The sequence below is a fragment of the Nicotiana sylvestris genome, chromosome 6, assembly GCF_000393655.2.
Source record: "Nicotiana sylvestris chromosome 6, ASM39365v2, whole genome shotgun sequence".
Taxonomy (NCBI): domain Eukaryota; kingdom Viridiplantae; phylum Streptophyta; class Magnoliopsida; order Solanales; family Solanaceae; genus Nicotiana; species Nicotiana sylvestris.
In genome coordinates this window covers 154740402-154761458 of record NC_091062.1, presented here as the reverse complement: position 1 = coordinate 154761458, position 21057 = coordinate 154740402, and the positions used below count along the sequence as shown (strand labels likewise).

General features: G+C 40.6%; 1 protein-coding gene across 1 annotated transcript; it reads right to left on the bottom strand.

The window, feature by feature from the left end:
• Positions 1-17042: 17042 nt before the first annotated feature.
• Positions 17043-17639, bottom strand: LOC138871507 (uncharacterized). Its single transcript, XM_070149388.1, has one exon. The coding sequence runs from the start codon at positions 17637-17639 to the stop codon at positions 17043-17045; it is 597 nt and encodes a 198-aa protein (XP_070005489.1).
• Between the last annotated feature and the right edge of the window lie 3418 nt (positions 17640-21057).

The following is a 21057-nucleotide window of genomic DNA, read 5'->3' as shown; positions in this document are numbered from 1 at the left end:
CAAAGTCTAGGGTATTCCCCCCTTTAGTCTTTTCATATTATGACCTATGGTCGAAATCTTCCTAATCTTGCAACTGTTGTTACCTCATGTCATGCAACCTGTATGACCCTAGCTTTGTAAGTGCACTTATGCGATTCATCTTTCCTTTTTCCTTTTATCTTTTAGTCAATATCTAGGACTTACTTTGTATATACAAGGCTTAATAGGATGCTTCTCTGGGCCTCTATCAGTGTACTGAAGTCCTTTGCTCGATACTTTGTAGAACTTGCGAATAGGGCCATATCACATTTCATAAATCTGGTTACCCATTCATATGACTTTACTGCATTTATATGGGTTATACTATACCATAATTTTTCTGCTTCAATCTACCTTTACTAAGGTATTCTTACCAAGTTCCCAGTTACTTTTGTTGCCTATCCTTTAGGTATAAATCTCAGTCCTTCAATGCTCCTTCATTCCCGTTCGTCTTAAGAATGGCGGCCTAATCTCATCTCATACTTTGTGACTTTTGTCCATCCATTGTTGATTCACCTCAATATTAATCTACAATATACCACTATACTACTGATAACTTGACCTTTTAGGTGTAACACTGTCGTTAGGGCCCATGTCTCATCAGGACATCTGAAATGATTAGACTGATCCACATGGGGTTATACCAGGCGTTTATAACTGTATCTCATAGCATCCCAACGTGATTCATCTTATGTGGGTATTTTAATCCCGTATAATTCATGAAATTCTCTTCAAATCTTTACTCAATCGAAGGCCCAAACTTCATCCTTTATCTTTCGCAAATATACCTTCATTCTGTTACCAGGGCAGCATTCTATCTCGTCTAAATGCTATTAGTCTTAAACTCTTTTGAGTTCATTCGGGTTATACTGAGCTTTCTATAACTTAGAGAAACCATTATCTCTCTTGTTTCCATGGACTTAATCCTGAGGACTTTATCCATTCTCATGACCTTCCCACTTGTCTTTTCTTATCCTTATTCTTGTCTTTCAGAACTCTGTCTCTTTACCATTCTTTATCTTGCGACCTACACATATCTGTTTATACTACTCGCAACTTTTATTCAACTTGCTTGCACCATTGATTTCCTTATGTTATTCTAGATATCAGGCAAAACATTACATCATTTCTCACTCTTCTTTACTCTCTTACTTAGGTTTCTCGATACCGAGAAACCATAGGCTGTGAGATATGCCACTATCATTCCTGGATATTGAATCCCAACACATCTAGCCTTTTATCCGATGTATGGACTATTCACATATTCTGCCTTTGAGTATCTCACACGCTGTTCACCTCTACCTTCTTACCTTAAAATATCACATTGTATCTTCTATCTCTTTCATGACCTCCCTTCCACATAGGTACAATTCACGTCTATACTTGAAGCTCTATTATAATTTTTACACCTTTGGTGCATACACAATCCGGTGGGAGCTTCGTACTGACTTCTGATGAGGCTGGTACTCTTCAGTTGGCTTCATCATAGAGCAATTATAAAATGTCACTACTGTACTATCTTTCTTTTACTTCTGCTACTTAAGAGTGATCCGGAGGTCTATAATTGTTTTGGTCCTCCTATTTTGCTTAGTCGATGTAACTCTTTAGTCTCCTCTTTTTTCTGATCAGCCTCTATGTAGGCTTAAGATATCTTCTAACATGCTGCTTCTGGTATTAGTTATTTTGTTTATCCTTTCATGGGCATTGACGAATATGCATGATATAATCCTTTAACAATTTAATCCTTTGTTTATGACCTAGGCTCTTTTAACGTATACCAAAATCTTCTACGGCTGTATATGCTACATATATAAAACTCCAAACCGTTAAGTGAGTTCGTAATGTAACTAACTTTGGATCATTGATCAAGTAATTCCCCCTTTTTTTCCATCTTAACTCTCCTTAAACATAAGCTATTATTTTCTTGATCTTTCTACCCCGTTGTTGCATCCATACTTAGCTTATCCTAGTGCCCACATATATTGAAATTCCATACAACGCATATGATCCTGAATATCCCTTCTGATTTTACTCCTTGTTCATTAGCCACTGTAGGTGCCACTTTCTTTTGGAATGCTTGCAATGTTGTTGCGAGATTGTTGTTACACGACCATTTCCTCTTTAGGTCGTTGTGTTTAGGTTGAAGCCTTCTTTCCTATCTCCTCATTTAGTCTTTCGTTGTAGTACTTAGGGAGAACCCTTGACTCTCGTAAAGTTGTGAGCTTATTACGGACCTTTTTGATGTCCTTACTTGCCTATGATCATCCGTATTTGCTTACTTCCATGCCCTTGTGCTTGTATGGTTGTTTATGAACTGATATGCCTTCCCAATGACACTTTCTTTTATCCCTGTAACACTCATACGGTATCTTTAACTACCCCAACTCTTGTTTGAATATATCTCAAGTATTATAATGATATTCTTCGAGGCTGAACTCTCCATGTTGGGTTCTACTATGTTTATCTTACATGATCTGATGACCCGTCTGTAACCTCCTGTTTAGCCATAACTGGGATCTTCCTAACCAATTACTAACTACTTGTTGGCTCGTTCTCATATCAATATTCCTCGTAATCTTTCTTGGGTTATTTCCTTTGTCTTAACTTACGTCTCGCATTGGCTCCTTATTTATTAATAACAGCTCGGGCAGGAACCTTTACTTCCTTTCCTTGATGTCGTGCTTGCACAATATTCTTGAATCGTAGCGTATTTGTAAGATTTGGATAAGTTCCATCTCATTCCTCTTTCATTTATCGCATTATTCCTTTACCATTCTATAGTCACTAGAACCACTTAATTCTGACTTAATGCCACATCACTCCATATTCCCCCCTTTAGGGGTGTACTAAGAGTTGAAGCCACGAGGATCTACCTATAGATGTTTTACCTCTTCATCTTTGGTGTCGTTTCTCAATATCAATGATCCTTACTCGCCTTACGACAATTCTTCTGTACCAAGGATGACAAATTCCCTTACTCGCGAGGGTGACACTTAGCGTAACTGGCACATATAGTCTCATAAACTTAACTTTGCTTACATTGCTTGCTCTAGGGAAGCGTCTCCTTGAATGACTATTCTCTGAATTCATTGTGAATCTTCTTCTGTGGTCCCTTCTATTATCGCCGGAACGAAATCCAAAATTCCCATGACGCTTAGTACTTTCCAATCATTCAGTCCCTAATTCATATTTAGTTTATCTTGTTTACCAGTCCATACTAATTTCTGTTACTCTGGAGATTAACTCTCCCCTCTGATAGTCGTGTTGGAGTCGTGAACTTATTTCTTGATATGAGGATATAACCTTATGGCCTATACTCTTTCCATGTCTTAAGGACCTTCACCTTTCGTCTCTTTCTCCATTTGACTATAGGTTCTGTAACACTCTACCGTTTGCATCCATGTATCCCACCTTATTTATAATGCTTCCTTATCTCTCTTCTCATTATTCTGCTAATATTTCTGCATATCCCTTTTCTTGTGAAAACTTCAATACGACATTCTCAAGTTACTTAACGTTCTCGCTTTACTAGGGACACGAGCCACACTAAGGTAATATTTATTCCATCAAGGCTTATAGTGCATGTCTTTGTATTACTCATATCTGGCTACGCTATTTTGAAGTGGACCATCTAGGTGTCTCATAAAGAGATCTATTAGCACATTTGCAATATTCTTCGGAAATGTCAACTGACACAACCAATTCATCCATCATATCTTCTTATACTACTTTTGTTAACCCCCATAGGGCATGACTGAGATAGGTGTGGCCAATTGTACGTACATCTGTTATTGTTGAAGGTAACTCAAAATGCTTATATCTTCCTTCCTGAATGATAGTCTTTATTAACTGGGTGCCTCGTACCCTTCTTCACCTTTCTTATTTTACTTGCTGAAACTTGTGTCTAACTTCCGATTCCGTTATTCTTTTTTTACCGTAAGAGTGGATAAGTATTCTTGCCATAAAGCTCCTCATCAAGAACCTTATACGTCTTAGAACATACATGATCCACTAAAGATAGTACATTTACTTATCATATGCATCATGAAAAATCGACTTCCTTTTACTCAACTCTTCCACAACTATTTCTCTTCCCAACCTTCTTTCTGGATGTAGGTATCGTCTTATTACAAATAATAATAATAAAAAAAAATAATTTTGGAATTTGACTTCTTATAAGTGAGCTCTACCACACGATCTAGAGTAAGAAGAAAGAGTGACAATCCTATATGCCTTGTAGCCTCCTGCTTATAAGTGTGGTGCACGACACACCTATAAACAAGACTCTACTAGACACGGCTTGTAGACATCCCAAATAAAGAACTGCTCTGATACCACTTTTGTCACGACCCAAACCGATGGGCCGCGACGGGCACCCAGTACCTTACTTGACTGAGTACCAACGTAATGTACCTTTATTATTACATCATTATATACATGTGACATATGGGCCTAATAGGCTAACATAATCATTTATAAACTCAAACATAGGCCGACAGGGCCGTACAATCTTCCACGTACACGACATATGTCTACAAGCCTCTAAGAGTACATAAGTGTCACAAAGGTCGGAAAAGAGTCCCGCCATACCAAACAATAGACGTCTAAATCATACTAACCAAATACGCAGCTCCGAAGCAAATGGAGCGCACCAACATCTTCCGCTGAGCTGATAGCCTACTTGGAAGGCTCTCGACTTGTCTATCAGGACCTGCGGGCATGAAACGCAGTGTCCCCAGGCAAAAGGGACGTCAGTACGAATAATGTACCGAGCATGTAAGGCACATAAATAAATACATAGGAGACATGGAAGACATATGGAGTACATGACTCAACCCGTACGTCTGAATAACTTTGTAAATCATAAATTACTTTCAGCGTCATGCATATGCGTATGAATGTCATGTCGTGCATAGGTATATGTTTCATAACATCATCAACCTCTGAGGGCATCCCATCATATCATATCGGCCACTGTGGGCAAAATCATCATCGTATACCAGCTGATCAGGTGGCGGTGCGTATATAACGCCATAACCTTTCCCATATCCCATTTACATATATATACCTACATATTTACACGTATATAATGCCGTTTGAATACATACATATATATACGTGTATAACGCCATTTGAATACATATACATATATGCGTATATAACGCCGTTTGAATCATATTTCAGCCACTGTGGGCAACAACATCATCATATACCAGTTGACCAGGTGGTGGTGCGTATATAACGCCATAACCTTTTCCCATAGCCCATATACATATATTTACATATATACGTGTATATAATGCCATCTGGTCATGGGTCAGTGCACATGAATGCAGTGCATAAAAAGTACGTCAATAAAATTATTCAGAATGTCATAAGACCATTTTGCCTCTAAGTAATATCATAAAGTAAACTCTTTTCAACTTTCATATTTTTCTAAGACCCATAAACAAATGATAAAATATTATGACACATGGGAATTAAAGAACATAGATATTTCTATTACTTCTATGAGTAGAGTCACTTATGGAATTTGTGCATTTGCACGTTTCGTTCATATCGTATGGATCATGCCAAAAGAAAGAAGGGATAGCCTTAACATACCTGGAGTAGGAACAATTCTGTATATTTATCCTGTTGGAAACCTTCGTGGAGTGAACTTAGACCCAAAAATTGGATTTAGGCTTCTGCGTTTTCAAACTTGTGGAACGAAATTGGCCTGATTTTTCGGAAATTTTGGACGAAAATTGCTTCAATTGAAGCTTTTATTTGAAAATGGAAATGCTTCTGCTTTTTAATTATTCTTGGCATCTAAGGTCAAAAGCAGATTGATAAAGAGACCAAAGAAAATGATTCTGTCTTGCTTTTTAATTTTCAAGATTTGTACGTGTAGATAGGGAATCTCATGCCTAATGACTCATCAAGATTTTGTTTCCACTTTGGCTTAGATTAGTGCCAAGCGGCAGCCCAAAAAGGATATTTATCCACTTAATACTAATTAATTAGATAATGTCTCATTACCCGGTAGTTAATCAATTACCCGCAAAATTTGAAAATTATTCCGACTTACTTAAAAGATTACTCTCTTTTAACATACCTTGTACACCTTAGTAGCATGTCCATGTAGTACCTTGTATGGTACTAATTCATAAATATCGGGTAATTTAGCTCGGGCCGTATTTTACCCCAATATGCCAAACTTTGACAAAAATTTGTTTTCTTCGATATTACTTACCCTCTTACCTTCACGAATTTACTCATCACTTATAATCCCCAAATAATCTTTTCCTTGGACTGATGTCAATTACCTTACGACAAATTCAACATAAAATACTGCAGGGCGCAACACTGTCGTAACTTATTACTGTGAAGCGTAACATCTATGCAATGTAATACTGCGGGACGTAATATTGATGTAATATTGCGGGATGTAACACTCTGTGTGCTCGGGAACCTTAGACTGGTTCCTGGTGGTTGCTCTGCTGCTACTAGGACCGGGGCCTAGACCTCGACAGGCTTTGGAACTGGTACATCCTCTGGCTAACTGGAGGAAGTCTCCAGTGAGTCCGCCAACTAGATGATATCATCATCAGCTCTAGGAATCCTCCTCCTCCTCTTCGGAGGCCTCTGTGTCTGCTCCAGCTGTGGGTGAGCTGTTGGCACTGGGTCATCAAACAACAAGTCTAAAAGCAGCTGGTCTGCCTTCAGTCTTTCAACATCTGCTCACAACACCTTCACGGACTCCTAGGAGGCCCGTGTTTTCCGCAGCTTCTTATGCTCCTTAGAAAGCTCCTTGAGAGCCTTGCTATGTGAATCGACTGCCTTTGAGAGTGCGGCCTGAGTATCGAGGATCTTCTTCTGGTTGTCAAGTATCTCCTTGAGAGCATCCTCTATCGGCTGTGGCACCTGTGGAGCTGGGGAAACCGACTGAGCCTCTACAGTGGTAGTCAAAATGGATAACTTGGATGAGGGAATTTGCATCCAGTTGTTGATACTCAAAAGTGCCTGTCTCATACGGTGGGCAGTAATAGGATGGGCCCGGGTAGATGGGATCTCCGGGCCTGCTGATGTGGATGGACTTGGAGGGATATCTAGAGATGTGGAGGTGTGCCCAGCAGAATCCACTACCTTAACCGGCTCCTCAAACTGGCCAGTTAGAGCAGTAGCTGGTACTTTGTAGTTCTTGCTCTTGGGGTTGTCATCCACCTTCATGCTATACTAGGAAAATGGGGCTGTCGCCTTGACCTTGATGTCATAGGGTCTTTTGTCCATATTCAGGTCCTGGAAGTACATTGTGAGGAAATTGGGGAAAATATAGTTCCGGTCATGCTCCGCGCCCACAATAGTGATAATCCGGGACATCACATTCCCCATATCTATGGGGTACCCCGCCATAATCGAAGAAACCAGTACAGCCCGGTGGAGAGGAAGGGTGTTGTCATGAGTGGTAGGGTCCAACCGGTTGTAAACAAAAGTCTCCCATCCCCTCACTTCAAAGTTCAAGGTCCTTCTTAATATTTTGACCCTAGAAGTCAACCAATCGTGGATGATACTTGGGATTGCTAGGTACTATGCTAGCCATGGACGGACTTCCTCACCCATTTCCATCTTTGCCATATACAGAGTCTCATCCTCCTTATTGAATCCCAGATTTCATTAATCGACTTCCCATCAAATAACACCTTGAGGTTCCGAACCTTGGTCACTTTGGAGCTCTTTTTGTTGTGGGATACATTGCAATAAAACTCCTTGACCAAGTGTTCGTTGGCGTCCACACAAGCATCTAGGAAGTGCTCCCAGCCCACTCTAGTCCTGAACTGTCTCTGCACATCGGGGTTGTGGGGTAGTAGGTCTCTATCTGTGAAGCTCCTCTTCGGAATCAATTTTCCCACGGGCCACCACTCCCGAAACTTATGGTATGCTACCTCACTTACAAATCTATCTTCCCAAACTTCGGGTTTACTAGTTCTAGCAACACCTCCCACTTGAGGCTCACCACCATCAGCTACTCCCTCATCTCCCTGTATATCCTCCTCACCTCCTCTTGCACCCTCCCTGGATAATGAAGCTGTGGGAGAGGTGGAGTATTCCCCACTACCTTCACCTGAGCCCTCAGATGACCCAGAAGAAATGTTCACTAATTCTTGGGCATCGGGTGAAGAGGGAGGAGTGTCTCTATGTCTGGCCCTCTCCGGATATGGGATGTATTCTGGGACTGAGTCCGAAGAGATCTCCCGAGAGGGCTCGTACTCACTCCCTGACATGTCAATGGCTCTATCAGCCGCTTTTATAGCCTTCCTCATGTTCTTGATGTTTTGCCTAGCTTGGGGAGTGAGTTTGACCATTTTCTGTTTTCCACCCAGGGAGGATTCACCTCTGCCGGGTTGTTTTGATCCCTTGCCTCTTTGTTTTACCATTGTCTGCAAACATCATTCAATGTATTTGTTAGTTTCAATCAAGGCAGTTCAAGTTATTATAGCAGAACAAATTGCAGAATAGAATCAAAGTGTTGCAGACAGTCCTCAGAAGCTGCCCAGTGCGGACCGTACAAAATGGAGTGCGGCCGCACAGGGACTAGTGCGGTCCGCACAAAATGGTAGTGTGGTCCGCACAGGGGTGGGGTTCAGAATACCCACCCTCTAAATCTTGACAGTGCGACCCGCACAAAATGGTACTGTGGCTGCCCTGGGCCAGTGCAGACCGCACAAAATGTAGTGCGGCCACACTGTCCAAGGGTTATCTTTTAGAAGTTCAACAGTGCGGTCCGCACAAAGTGGTATTGCGGACCGCACTAGGGCACCACGGACCGCACAGGGTGCCCATAAGTGGCACTAAGTTAGGGCTTGTGATTTTGCTTTTAAGGTCAAATTTCCACCTAATTAGAGGCCCTAATCGATTACCCAGTCCATTAAACTACTAAGTCCACATGAATCAACATTTAAACTAATCTAACCTAGAAATCGAACTAATTACGAGAGGAAGAAGAACAGAAGTAAAGAAAAATAGAAATTAAACAAAATTACAAAATTAAACAAAAAATAAATAAGTGTAATGTTACCAGATTATGACATGAAGTGAAGTTAAACAGTTCCAATCAAGCAATTACGATCAAAGAAGAAGAGGAACGGTATTTAGAGTCTCCGAGGTTCAATTTTGTAAAAAGGGTAAAAAGAGGCCCTCAGGGTCTATTTATAGAAAAACCCCTGAGGCCCATTCTCACCTACCAGTGCGAACCACACAAAATGGACCGCGGTCCGCACTGAGCTGTTAGGATCAAACTTGGCCAATTATCCCACTACGGTCAGTACAAAGCACACCGCAGTCGCAATGGTCCACTACGGATCGCATAAAGTGTAGTGCGGCCGCAGTGGCCAACTTCAGAGAGGTATCACTTTGGCCTTCACCAGTGCGGACCACACAAAGTGTAGTGCGGCCGCACTGGCAACTTTAGAGACTGAATAATTTCTTCATTACGTCTTGCACTGCATCAACACAATCCCTGCAACATCTCACAACCAGTTAGCCCAAAAATCAGTCCTATACTACAAAGAAAATCAAAGAAAACAACAAGAAGAAAAACACATGGGTTTCCTCCCAAGAAGCGCATGATTTAACGTCGCGACACGATGTAGGTTACCATCACATCATTTGAAGTGAAGAAGTGCCACCACGTGGCTGTCATCAATTTTCCCAAGATAATTCTTGACCTGGTGCACGTTAACTCTGAAGACTTCACCATTTTTATTGTTCAAATCAAGAGCAACAAAAGGGGTCACAAACACAACTTCAAACGGTCCACTCCATTTGGATATGAGTTTTCCCGGAAACAAATGTAACCAGGAGTTGAACAAGAGAACCAAATCACCTACTTTGAACTCCTTTCCACGAGCATATTTGTCATGAAGGTACTTCATCTTGTCCTTATACAAGGACGAACTGGAGTAGGCATGGAATCTAAATTCATCGAGTTCATTGAGCTGCTCTACACGAAGATTGGTTGCAACATCCCATTCAAGATTCAAATTCCTTAAAGCCCACATGGACTCGTGCTTTAACTCAATCAGAAGATGGAATTCTTTCCCAAACACCAACCGATACGGAGACATCCCAATCAGAGTTTTGTAAGCCGTCCAATAAGCCCATAGAGCGTAATCTAACTTCTTCGACCAATCGGTCCTATTTGCATTGACCGTCTTTGACAATATGCTTTTGATTTCCCGGTTGGAGACCTCCACTTGACCACTTACTTGTGGGGTGATAGGGGGTAGAAACTTTGTGATTGACACCATACTTAGAAAGCAACGTGTCGAAAGCTTTATTGCAAAAATGAGATCCCCCATCACTAATAATCGCACGGGGAGTTCCAAACTTTGTGAAATGCTCTTCTTAATAAATGCAACAACACTCCGGGCTTCATTGTTAGGCAAAGCCACAACTTCAACCCATTTTGAGACATAGTCAACCGCCACAAGAATGTAAGTATTCCCACAAGAGCTAACAAATGGACCCATGAAATCGATGACCCAAACATCAAAGATATCCACTTCAAGAATGGTATTGAGAGGCATCTCATCCCTTTTTGAAATTCCACCCGCTCTTTGGCATTCATCACACCTCTTTACAAATCAGCCGCATCTTTGAACAGGGTTGGCAAATAAAACCCACAACTAAGAACTTTCGAGGTGGTCCTCACCCCACCGTGATAGCCACCATAGGGTGAGGAATGACAAGACTATAAGATACTCAATTTTTCTTCCTCCGGGACACATCGACGAATCACACCATCCGTATAAATCTTGAACAAATATGGCTCATCCCAATAAAAGTCCAAACTATCCCGCTTGAGCTTCTTCCTTTGGTTAGAAGAGAGCTCATACGGGATTATTCCAGTCACAAGGTAATTAGAAACATCGGCAAACCATGGCATATCATTCATTGACACCGCAAGGAGTTGTTCGTCGGAAAATGAATCATTGATCTCAAGGACATCACAAGGTCTCCCCTCCTCCTCCAAACGGGACAAGTGGTCCGCCACTTGGTTCTCACTACCTTTCCGCTCCACAATTGCTAGATCAAACTCTTGAAGTAGTAACACACATCACATCAATCTTGCCTTGGAGTCTTTCTTTGTCATCAAGTACCTAAGAGCGGCATGATCGGTGTGCACTATGACCTTGGCCCCCATAAGATACGACCGAAACTTTTCCATTGCAAATACTGTAGCCAACAACTATTTTTCGGTAATCGTGTAGTTCCTTTGAGCCTCATTCATGGTCTTGCTTGCGTAGTACACCGGATGAAACATCTTGTTAACGCTTTGACCCAAAACAGCCCCAACCGCAACGTCACTTGCGTCACATATGAGCTGGAAAGGTAAGTTCCAATTTGGTGCGGTAATGATCGGGGTAGTGGTCAACTTAAGCTTGAGAAGCTCTAATCCTTGCATACATCCCTCATTGAACACAAACTTTACATCCTTTTCTAGCAACTTGCACAAGGGGTTTACCACTTTTGAAAAATCTTTTATAAACCTCCGGTAAAAACCCGCGTGCCCAAGAAAACACCTCACCCCTTTGACAGAAGTAGGGGGAGGAAGCCTTGGAATCACCTCTATCTTGGCTTTATCAACTTCAATCCCTCGCTTTGAAATTTTGTGACCCAACACTATACCCTCTTCAACCATGAAATGACATTTTTCCCAATTGAGTACGAGGTTTGTGTCTTCACATCGGGCCAATACTCTATCCAAATTTCTTAAACATTCTTCAAAGGAATCAGCAACCACACCGAAATCATCCATGAATACCTCCAATATATCTTCCACCATGTCAGTGAAAATAGCCATCATGCATCTTTGGAATGTCGCCGGAGCATTACACAATCCGAATGGCATCCGAGAGAAAGCGAAGGTTCCATACGGACAAGTAAATATGGTCTTTTCTTGGTCCTCTGGGTCAATTAAGATTTGATTATACCCTGAGTACCCATCCATAAAGCAATAAAAAGCACGCCCCGCGAGACGATCAAGCATTTGGTCAAGGAATGGCAATAGGAAATGGTACTTTCGGGTCACATTGTTTAGCTTCTGGTAGTCCATACAAACCCTCCAACCTGTGACTGTCCGAGTAGGAATAAGTTTATTGTTGTCATTCGTCACCATAGTCATACCACCCTTCTTCGGTATACATTGCACCAGAGAAGTCTATGAGCTATCAGAAATGGGGTACACAACCCTGACATCCAACCATTTGATCACTTCTTTCTTCACCACTTCTTGCATAGCCTCGTTCAATCTTCATTGATGCTCCAAGGAAGGCTTTGAATCATCCTCCAAGATAATTTTGTGCATACAAAATGCGGGGCTTATTCCCTGAATGTCAGCTAGAGTCCATCCAATTGCCCTTTTCCGCTTTTGAAGCACCGCCAAAGTGGCCTCAACCTGCATGTTAGTAAGGCAAGAAGAAAGAATAACTAGTAAAGTAGAGTTTGAGCCCAAGAATTCATACCTAAGGTGTGGAGGAAGTGGTTTCAACTCCAACACCGGTGGCTCCTCAATTGATGGTTTTGTTGGTGGAGTTTTCCGGTTTTCAAGATCCAAAGACAATTTTCTAGGCTCATAAGAATAAAAGCCCATCCCATGTAAGGCATTCACGCACTCCACTCTACTTGCATCCTCATTGACATCAAGATTTAATAGCATAGCCTCAAGAGGATCCTCTACGTTGATCATAGCACATGTATCATCCACAATCATAGCTGTGACAAGGTCTACAAATGAGCACACCTCGGTGCTATTGGGTTGCTTCATAGACTTGCAAACATGGAAAACGACCTTTTCATCTCCCACTCGGAAAGTGAGCTCACCCGCTTCAACATCAACCAATGCCTTCCCCATTGCAAGGAAAGGACTTCGCAAGATAATAGGAACCTCATAGTCCGCCTCACAATCCAGAATCACAAAGTCGACCGGCAATATGAATTTGTCCACTCGGACAAGTACGTCATCAATAATGCCCAAAGGTCGCTTCATCGATCGATCCGCCATTTGAAGTCTTATTGAGGTTGGCCTAGGTTTCCCGATACCCAAAGTTTTAAAAACCGAGTAGGGCATCAAATTGATACTAGCTCCCAAGTAACATAGAGCCTTGGCAAAATTCGCACTCCCAATGGCGCAAGGGATGGTGAAAGCACTGGGATCTTCAAGCTTCGGGTCCATTGAATGCACTATAACACTAACTTGGTGAGTCATCTTTATAGTTTCACAATCTATAGAACGCTTCTTTGTAACAAAGTCTTTCATGAATTTTGCAAAACCCGACATTTGTTCAAGTGCATCCACCAAAGGCACATTAATAGATAAGCTCTTCATCATGTCAATGAATTTTTTAAACTGATTATCATTCTTCTGCTTCGTGAGCCTTTGAGGATAAGGTGGAGGTGGCCTTGGCAAAGGAGCCTTGGATTTTGGCACAACCAGCTCCGGCATGTCAATTATGTGTTCCCTAGACGGGTTCACATCATTTTGAGTTTCCACCTCGACTTCTTGAATATCAATCCTCACTTTATTGTTCACATTTTCATCAACCACATCTTCAACTACCAAAGGGACTTCGTTATCTTGCAACTCAACATCATCATCCATGACTTGCTTTTGCTTAAAGGCATTCACATCACCGTCTCTCCCACTTCTTGTTGTGACCGCCATAACATGATTGTTCCCATCCTTTGGGCTCACTACCGTATCACTTGGTAGAGCACCCTTCGGGCGAGTATTCAATGATTGAGAGATTTGGCCTAATTGCACCTCCAAGTTTCGGATAGAGGTGTTGTGAGAAGCTAACTGTGCATCAGAATTCGCATTCCTCTTCATCATTTACTCGAACATCATTTCAATTCTACCCATATCATTACCCAAAGAACTAGGACCTTGAGATAGAAATGGTGGTGGATTGTTCAGTTGTTGGTACATTGGGGGCCTTTGAAAGCCTTGCCCCCAGTTTCCTTGGTTTCCATTGTTTCATCCTCCTTGATTATTATTGCCACCCCAATTATTGTTATTACCATTCCAATTCCTTTGGTTGCCTTGATTGTTGTTCTGATTGCGCCAGTTGTTGTTTTGGTTGTTGTTCCCCCAATTGCCACTGTTTTGTTATTGATTGCCCCAATTGCCTTGAGGTTTCCACTGTTGTTGGTTGGAAGAGTTACCCCATTGGCCTTGATAGTTGTTTAAATATTGAACCTCTTCACTTTGGTCATTATAACCATCATTTTGAAAACCATCACATGCATCATCAAATTGCTTAGAATTCCCTTGGTTTTGTTGCCTTCTCTGCCTTTTCTTGTTGACAAGCATATTAACATCCTCCATGGCATTCACTTGGCGAGTATTTTGGACTTTTTGTAACTGTGCCTTAGCCAATTGATTCATAGTAGTTGTCAACTCCGCTATAGCTTGCCTATGTTCATGTAATTCCTTGTGCAAATGAATAGCCGTAGGGTCGCCTTGAGGTACATTGGCTCTACTTTTCCATGCAAAAGAAGTGTCGGCCATCTCATCAAGTACATCACATACCTCATCATATGACAACTTCATAAAGTTGCCCCCGGCAAGTTGGTTCACTATGCATTGATTTGTTGTATTGATGCCCCAGTAGAAAGTTTGTTGGATCATAGCGTCGGTCATATCATTATTGGGGCATTCCTTCACCATCGTTCTATACCGCTCCCAAATCTCATGCAAAGGTTTCGTGGGCTCTTGCTTGAAAGCCAATATCTCATCTCAAAGTGCCGCCATATGCCTGGGTGAAAAGAATTTAGAAATGAATTTATCCGCCAACTCATCCCAAGTTGTGATGGAATGGTTGGGGAGTCTTTCGAGCCAATATAATTCCTTCCCCCGAAGTGAGAATGGGAAAAGTCTCAACCTAAGAGCATCCTTGGACACATTCGTCTGTTTGCTCCCCCAGCATGTATCCACGAACCACTTGAGATGTTTTTAGGCATTTTGATCTGCAGCACCCGTGAAGTACCACACTGCTCAAGTAAGGTCAACATTACATTGGTTATCTGAAAGTTGCCCGCCCGGATTCTGGGTGGGACAATAGCACTTGTATAACCCTGGTTCGGAAGTACTCTGGGAGCCACTCTTGGAAGTGGTGGAGGAGGGCCTGGAATATTGTCATTTGGATTAGCATTGGCATTACGGCCTCTACATTGTCCTTGAGGTACAAGAGGCACCTCATCTTGCTCAACATCATCTACCTCCTCCCCCGCAATTACGTTTCCAAGAGGGTCATTAGCGTTGTTCAAAGCCATATTGGTACCTGAGTAGTGACACAAACAAGTAAGTAACAAAGAAGGAAAGAAGAACAATACACAAAACTAACTAAATAGATAGCCAAAACTGTTAGCTCCCTGACAACGGCACCAAAAAGTGATCAAAACCTACTCCACACTACTAAAAAGTAGGAAGAGAGGGTCGCAAAGCTTTTACCTGATTTGTGGGTCGGGATCGATTTCCACAAAGAGCTAGGAATGGAGTCGAGTATCTATTTAGGTTGGAATTGTGTATTTGTTCCAAATATCACTTCTAATCATTTTTGGGTTTTCTTTATATTCTACTATTATCAAACTACAAATTATAATTGCTACTAGATTAACTACGACTAAATTGCTACAAGTTGTATCTAATAGTTTAAAAGGCACTAGGGTAGTGGCATCCTCCTAGGTGGCCAATTGACGGGTAATTGAACCTAAGGCACGATTGACATGATTGGGGAATATGCTATAACCATTGCACAATTTTATCTACTCTCACACCTCTCGGTAGAGAGAGTGATTTTACCCAATTGACTTTCTCAAGACCAATAGGGTAGGCAAATTTGCTCAAGCAACTGGAGTTCAAGTCGGGTATTACTCTCTCGAGGTTTAGCCCTTTAATTGGGACAATCAATTCTCTTGAGTCCATCCCAATTCCTTGTTGGGTCAATTTCGGAGACGTAGGCTCTCTTTCTCAACAAGAACCCAAGTCAACTTAGCACAAACTAGTGTTTGCAACCACTAATTCATATATTAAACCATGAAATTGACCCAAATAACAAACACCCATAGTCAATCTAACCTTAAATTACAACACCCATCAATTACCCACACTAGGGTTGATCCACAACCCTAGCTAATGGGTCTAGCTACTCATGCTTGAAGAGAAAAACAGAGAAATAGATAAAGATAAAGACATATTAATTAATTGCTAAGGTAAATACAAAGATTCAATGATAAAAACTAAGTAAAAATGCCCAAAATGGCTAACAAAAGTCTTCTCACGAGCGCAGCTAACGTCTGGTAATATCTAATTCCCTAAAAATGAAAAAAAAGTTCTATTTATACTAAGCTGATAAAACTGGAAAAAATTGCCCCTGCGGGGTTAGTGCGGACCGCACAAAATGGTGTGCAGCCGCACTAGGCTCTTGAACTTGCAATCTTGAACCTCTGAAATTGGCATCTCTATGAACCTTATCTCTGCGGACCGTACAGAATGGGAGTGCGGCCGCAAAGGTCCACCACGGATAGCACAAAGTGTAGTGCGGCCGCAATGCTTCGAATCCTGAAATGCTAAGTCTCTGAACCTCTCTAGTGCGGATCGCACTAAGTGTAGTGCGGCCGCACTAGGCCTGTTTTTCCTGAGTTTGTCTTGTCTTTGGTGCTTGTGCAAGTTTCACTCCTTTTGAGCTCTTCTTTGACATCTTGTCACTTTGTTGATCAAACCTGCAATCAAGCACAACTTATGAGCCTTTTGGGACTATTTTGTATGAATTTATAATCAAAGCGCAAGCAAGAAGGAGCATAAAATGCGTCAAAATCCCTAGTTATCATTACCACAATGAGTGAAAGTCCGTTGTCAAGTACAGTAACATACTTGCTATGTGGGTTGTAAGAAGCCTTTTCCTTTTGGATCCCAATTCCCTGCCTGTTCCCCTCATTACTTTTATACATGGAGGTGATTATATCAGAGGACCAGGTCCACTTTAGAGATTATCTACTTCATTTTTAACCCTTCTTAGATCTTCTTGAAGTTGTCTATTTCTTTCAAGTTCAGCACAAAGACTCAATTTTACGTTTTTGAGTTCATTTTCAAGCTTAAGGTGTGCCTCACTTACCACTTCCTTTCCTTTTAAAGAGTTCATGCAATTTTCTATTGAATCTTTTATAGAAATATTGTCCCTTTTTAATTCCTCTATTGTTTCCTTCAGATCCACAACTACTACCAACAAGTCATCTCTCTCATGTTCTACCTTTTCAATTTTCTCAATTAGAACATCCTTTTCATTTTTTAAATCCTCAATGGTTTCTTTTAAATTAATAACTACGACCAGTAAATCATCTCTCTCATGCTCTACCTCTCCTAATTCCCCAGTTAAAATATTTTTATCATTGATAAGGTTATGGTAAGAATCAATAAAGACATTAGCTAAAGATACAAGTTTATTTTGAGAGTAATACTTCAAATTTATTTGAACGTCTAGAAAGTTTACCTCATCGTCATCATCATCTTCATCCTCATCAGATTTTGCCATTAGGACAAAAATAGAGTCATATTCTGCTGCTTCTCTTTCAACGACCATCATGGAGGTGTCGCCTTATTCATCATCGCCCACGGATTCACTAGAGGAATCTCCCCATGAAACAAGATCCTATTTCACAACATTATCAGCAGCATCTTTTCTCTTGAATTTCCTGTCGGGAACCAAGTTCCTCTTGGCCGTCTTATCTGTGTTGTGCTTGTAATAGTCCCACTTGTGGAGACGGAAATATTTCATGAAATGTCCTGGCTTCCCGCATTTGTGACAGAAATCATAGCCTTTTGTTCTACTAGAGTTGCCATTTTTCGGAATACCTCCATTTCTGTGAACCATTTTCTGAAACCTCCATGTCAAATAGACCATGTCAGCATCATCACCACTTGAGTCACTGTTGTCTACTTTAAGAACTAGATTCTTCTCTTTTTTGGGTTCTCTTCTTTCATGGTCCTTCTTCTTTTTCATTTCATAGGTCTTCAGATTTTCAATGAGTTCATCAATCGTTAGCTTTTACAGATCTTTTGCCTCCATGATAGCATTAACTTTGCTCTCCCAAGAACCAGGTAATACACTAAGTATTTTTCTAACCAGTTTGTTCCCAGGAATGATTTCTCCTAGAGAATGCAGCTCATTGATGATGGAAGTAACGCGAGTATGCATGTCCTGAATGGACTCATCATCCTTCATCTTGAAGAGTTCATACTCAGTAGTAAGTATGTCGATCTTTGACTACTTCACTTGAATTGTTCTTTCATGTGCGGTTTTGAGAGCCTCCCAGATCTCCTTAGCAGATTGACAAGCTCAGATTATGTTGTACTCGTATGGTCCAATACCACAGATGAGGATCCTCTTTGCTCGGAAGTTTTTCTCGATAGCTTTGCAATCGACATCATTGTACTCCTTTCTTGTCTTTGGAACTGTCACTGTTGTCCCACCAATGATCTTCACAGGGACTAAGGGTCCATCACAAATTACATCCCAAAGATTTGAATATTTAGTTATGATAAAATCATGCATTCTTATCTTCCACCAGCTATAGTATTGTTCATTGAATCTTGGTGGTCTGTAGGTTGATTGACCTTCTTCAAAGTTTTTATGGAGCAGCCATGTGGATCCTTTGTAGGTGTTAGCCTTATTGAAAGAACCTACTATGTTACCAATTGATATAAACTAAGAGTCCACCAAATTGTATGGAGAACCTAGTTCTCTATCAGTTCCCACAGAACACACACACACACACAACGATAAGTAAATAACACAACTATTTTATGTGAAAAACTCACAGCTCACGGAATTTAAAACCACGACCTACACTCATAGGATTTTAACTTCACTAACCGAGCAACTTTAGATTACAACCTAGGAATTAAACTCCTAATCCCTCACCTACTTACAATAACTCTACTGGAAGCCTCTTTGTAATAACTCTATTACAAAACTCACCACTTTGACTAACTTTAGTCAAACACAAACACAAGGTTTATGGTTTACAAGGATATCCTACGAGCTGCTTATAACTAAGCTGAGTAGGAATCACAAGTGAATAATAATAATAAAGATACAACAATACTAAGGACAGAAGATGAACTCAGTGCTGGGATCTGGTCCTTTGTTCTGTTGCTACTTCGTTCTTCAAACCTTGGAGTAAATGAAGATGGCTGCACACTTGAGAGAGAAATATGTTTTAGGACTTTGAAAGTGTGTATAATCCCTTTCCTCATGTTGATAATATATAAGTGAGGTTACTAGGATGAAGCAAGCAATTATACAGTACACAACATGCTTCAATAGTGACTGTTGCACTGTTGTATCTGCAGTGCAACAACTTTATCAGCTATAAAGAATTGACTTGACTGTGACCGGAGGAATTGATAGCCATCTGTTCGCTATGTTGTTCCCTTGACTGATTATTAATGGAACTTGTGCCTGACATGTGACTTGTTGTTCCAAGCACAGAGAAGCTTTGTATCAGGTTCCCTATCTGGTTCTCATATGAAGTTTGTTAAATCATCAAAATACAAAGGCACAAAACTTATCATAATGCATTTCTGTTTCTCAAATATCAAACTTCACTCTATGAATCCTATAAGAAGAGAGGTTGCCCGGGAGAGGGAGAACCTTTCTGGCAATACAGAGTAGCAACAGTTCTCCTTTCGCCGCATAGCATCATCTAAAAACAATTGCTTTAGTTACTTCCATTTCTGAAATAAAAGAATGTAATGACTACAGGAGCAGTCAATATTTAGTTTCAAGAAGCAAATACAACTTTATTATTGACAAAAAAAATTAAAAAGTGTATTTTAATCAATTAGCAGAAAAACGTTATATTTTTTCTTCTTTTAGTCGAAAAATGTTGCTTTGAGTCTACAAAATAATCAGCTTTTGTAAGAAATGATTCCTGAAATAAGGGGTGATATAAAGTTAATGATGTAAAGTCAAAATCATTATAAATATATTTTTGTGTGTTACTTTGGGATTTGGTTAGTGTTCTATCTTGCTCTTATTTAATAGGGGGGAAACAATTTTCATCAGAGTTAGTGCTTCTTCGTCGTTTGGTTCACATATTATTCAGTTGAGAATATTTGACGGTGATTTTGATGGTTATAATTACAATTATTTATCACTTAGTAAGTTAGTAAACTCATTACGTACTTTCATTGTTTCAAATTCTAGTTCTAGATCAAAAATAGAGCCCAAAAGTTAGTTGAGCTAGCTTCTTGGTGAGTCCCTGTCACGACCCAAAATTAATCTTATCGTGATGGTGCCTATTGTGGTACTAGGCAAGCCGACACATTACAAAAACAAAACGAGATTTTTATTTTCAAGATAATTTCCAAAGTTATTTAATATAGAAACTTCATAAGGAGTGTAAACCAAAAATTAAAGTGCAGAAAAGAAAGCCCGACATCGGGGTGTCACTAGTCATGAACATCTACTACAACCGTCTGACAATATCAAGACTAACATAGCCTGGAAATAAGTGAATACAACTAACGGAAGATAAAGAGGGAGGAAAGCAGGGCTGCGATTGCTAGGCAGCTACCTTGCTAACTCCGTTGGATCTGCAACTGATTAATCAACACTCGCTACCAAGTCTAGAAACGTCTGGATCTCCATACAAGGTGCATGAAGTAACGTGAGTACGCCAACTCAGTAAGTAACCAAAGTAAATAAAGACTGAGCAGTAGTGACGAGCAATAAAACATATATAGTTCATATCATGAAATCTCAGTAGAATACAACAAGCTTTTAAAATCAGGGTTTGAATCAACTCACCTCGTTTAAATCCAGTTTCAGTAAAACTGTTTAAAACATCTTTCAACAGTTTTCAAACAAAGTGATGAAACAGTGAGTAAAAATGATGAAAATATAAACAGTCCCTCAGGCAAAACATCACTCGTGATCAGCCCCTCGGGTAAACATGAATCATAAACAGCCCCTCGGACAACCACACAGTCACTCA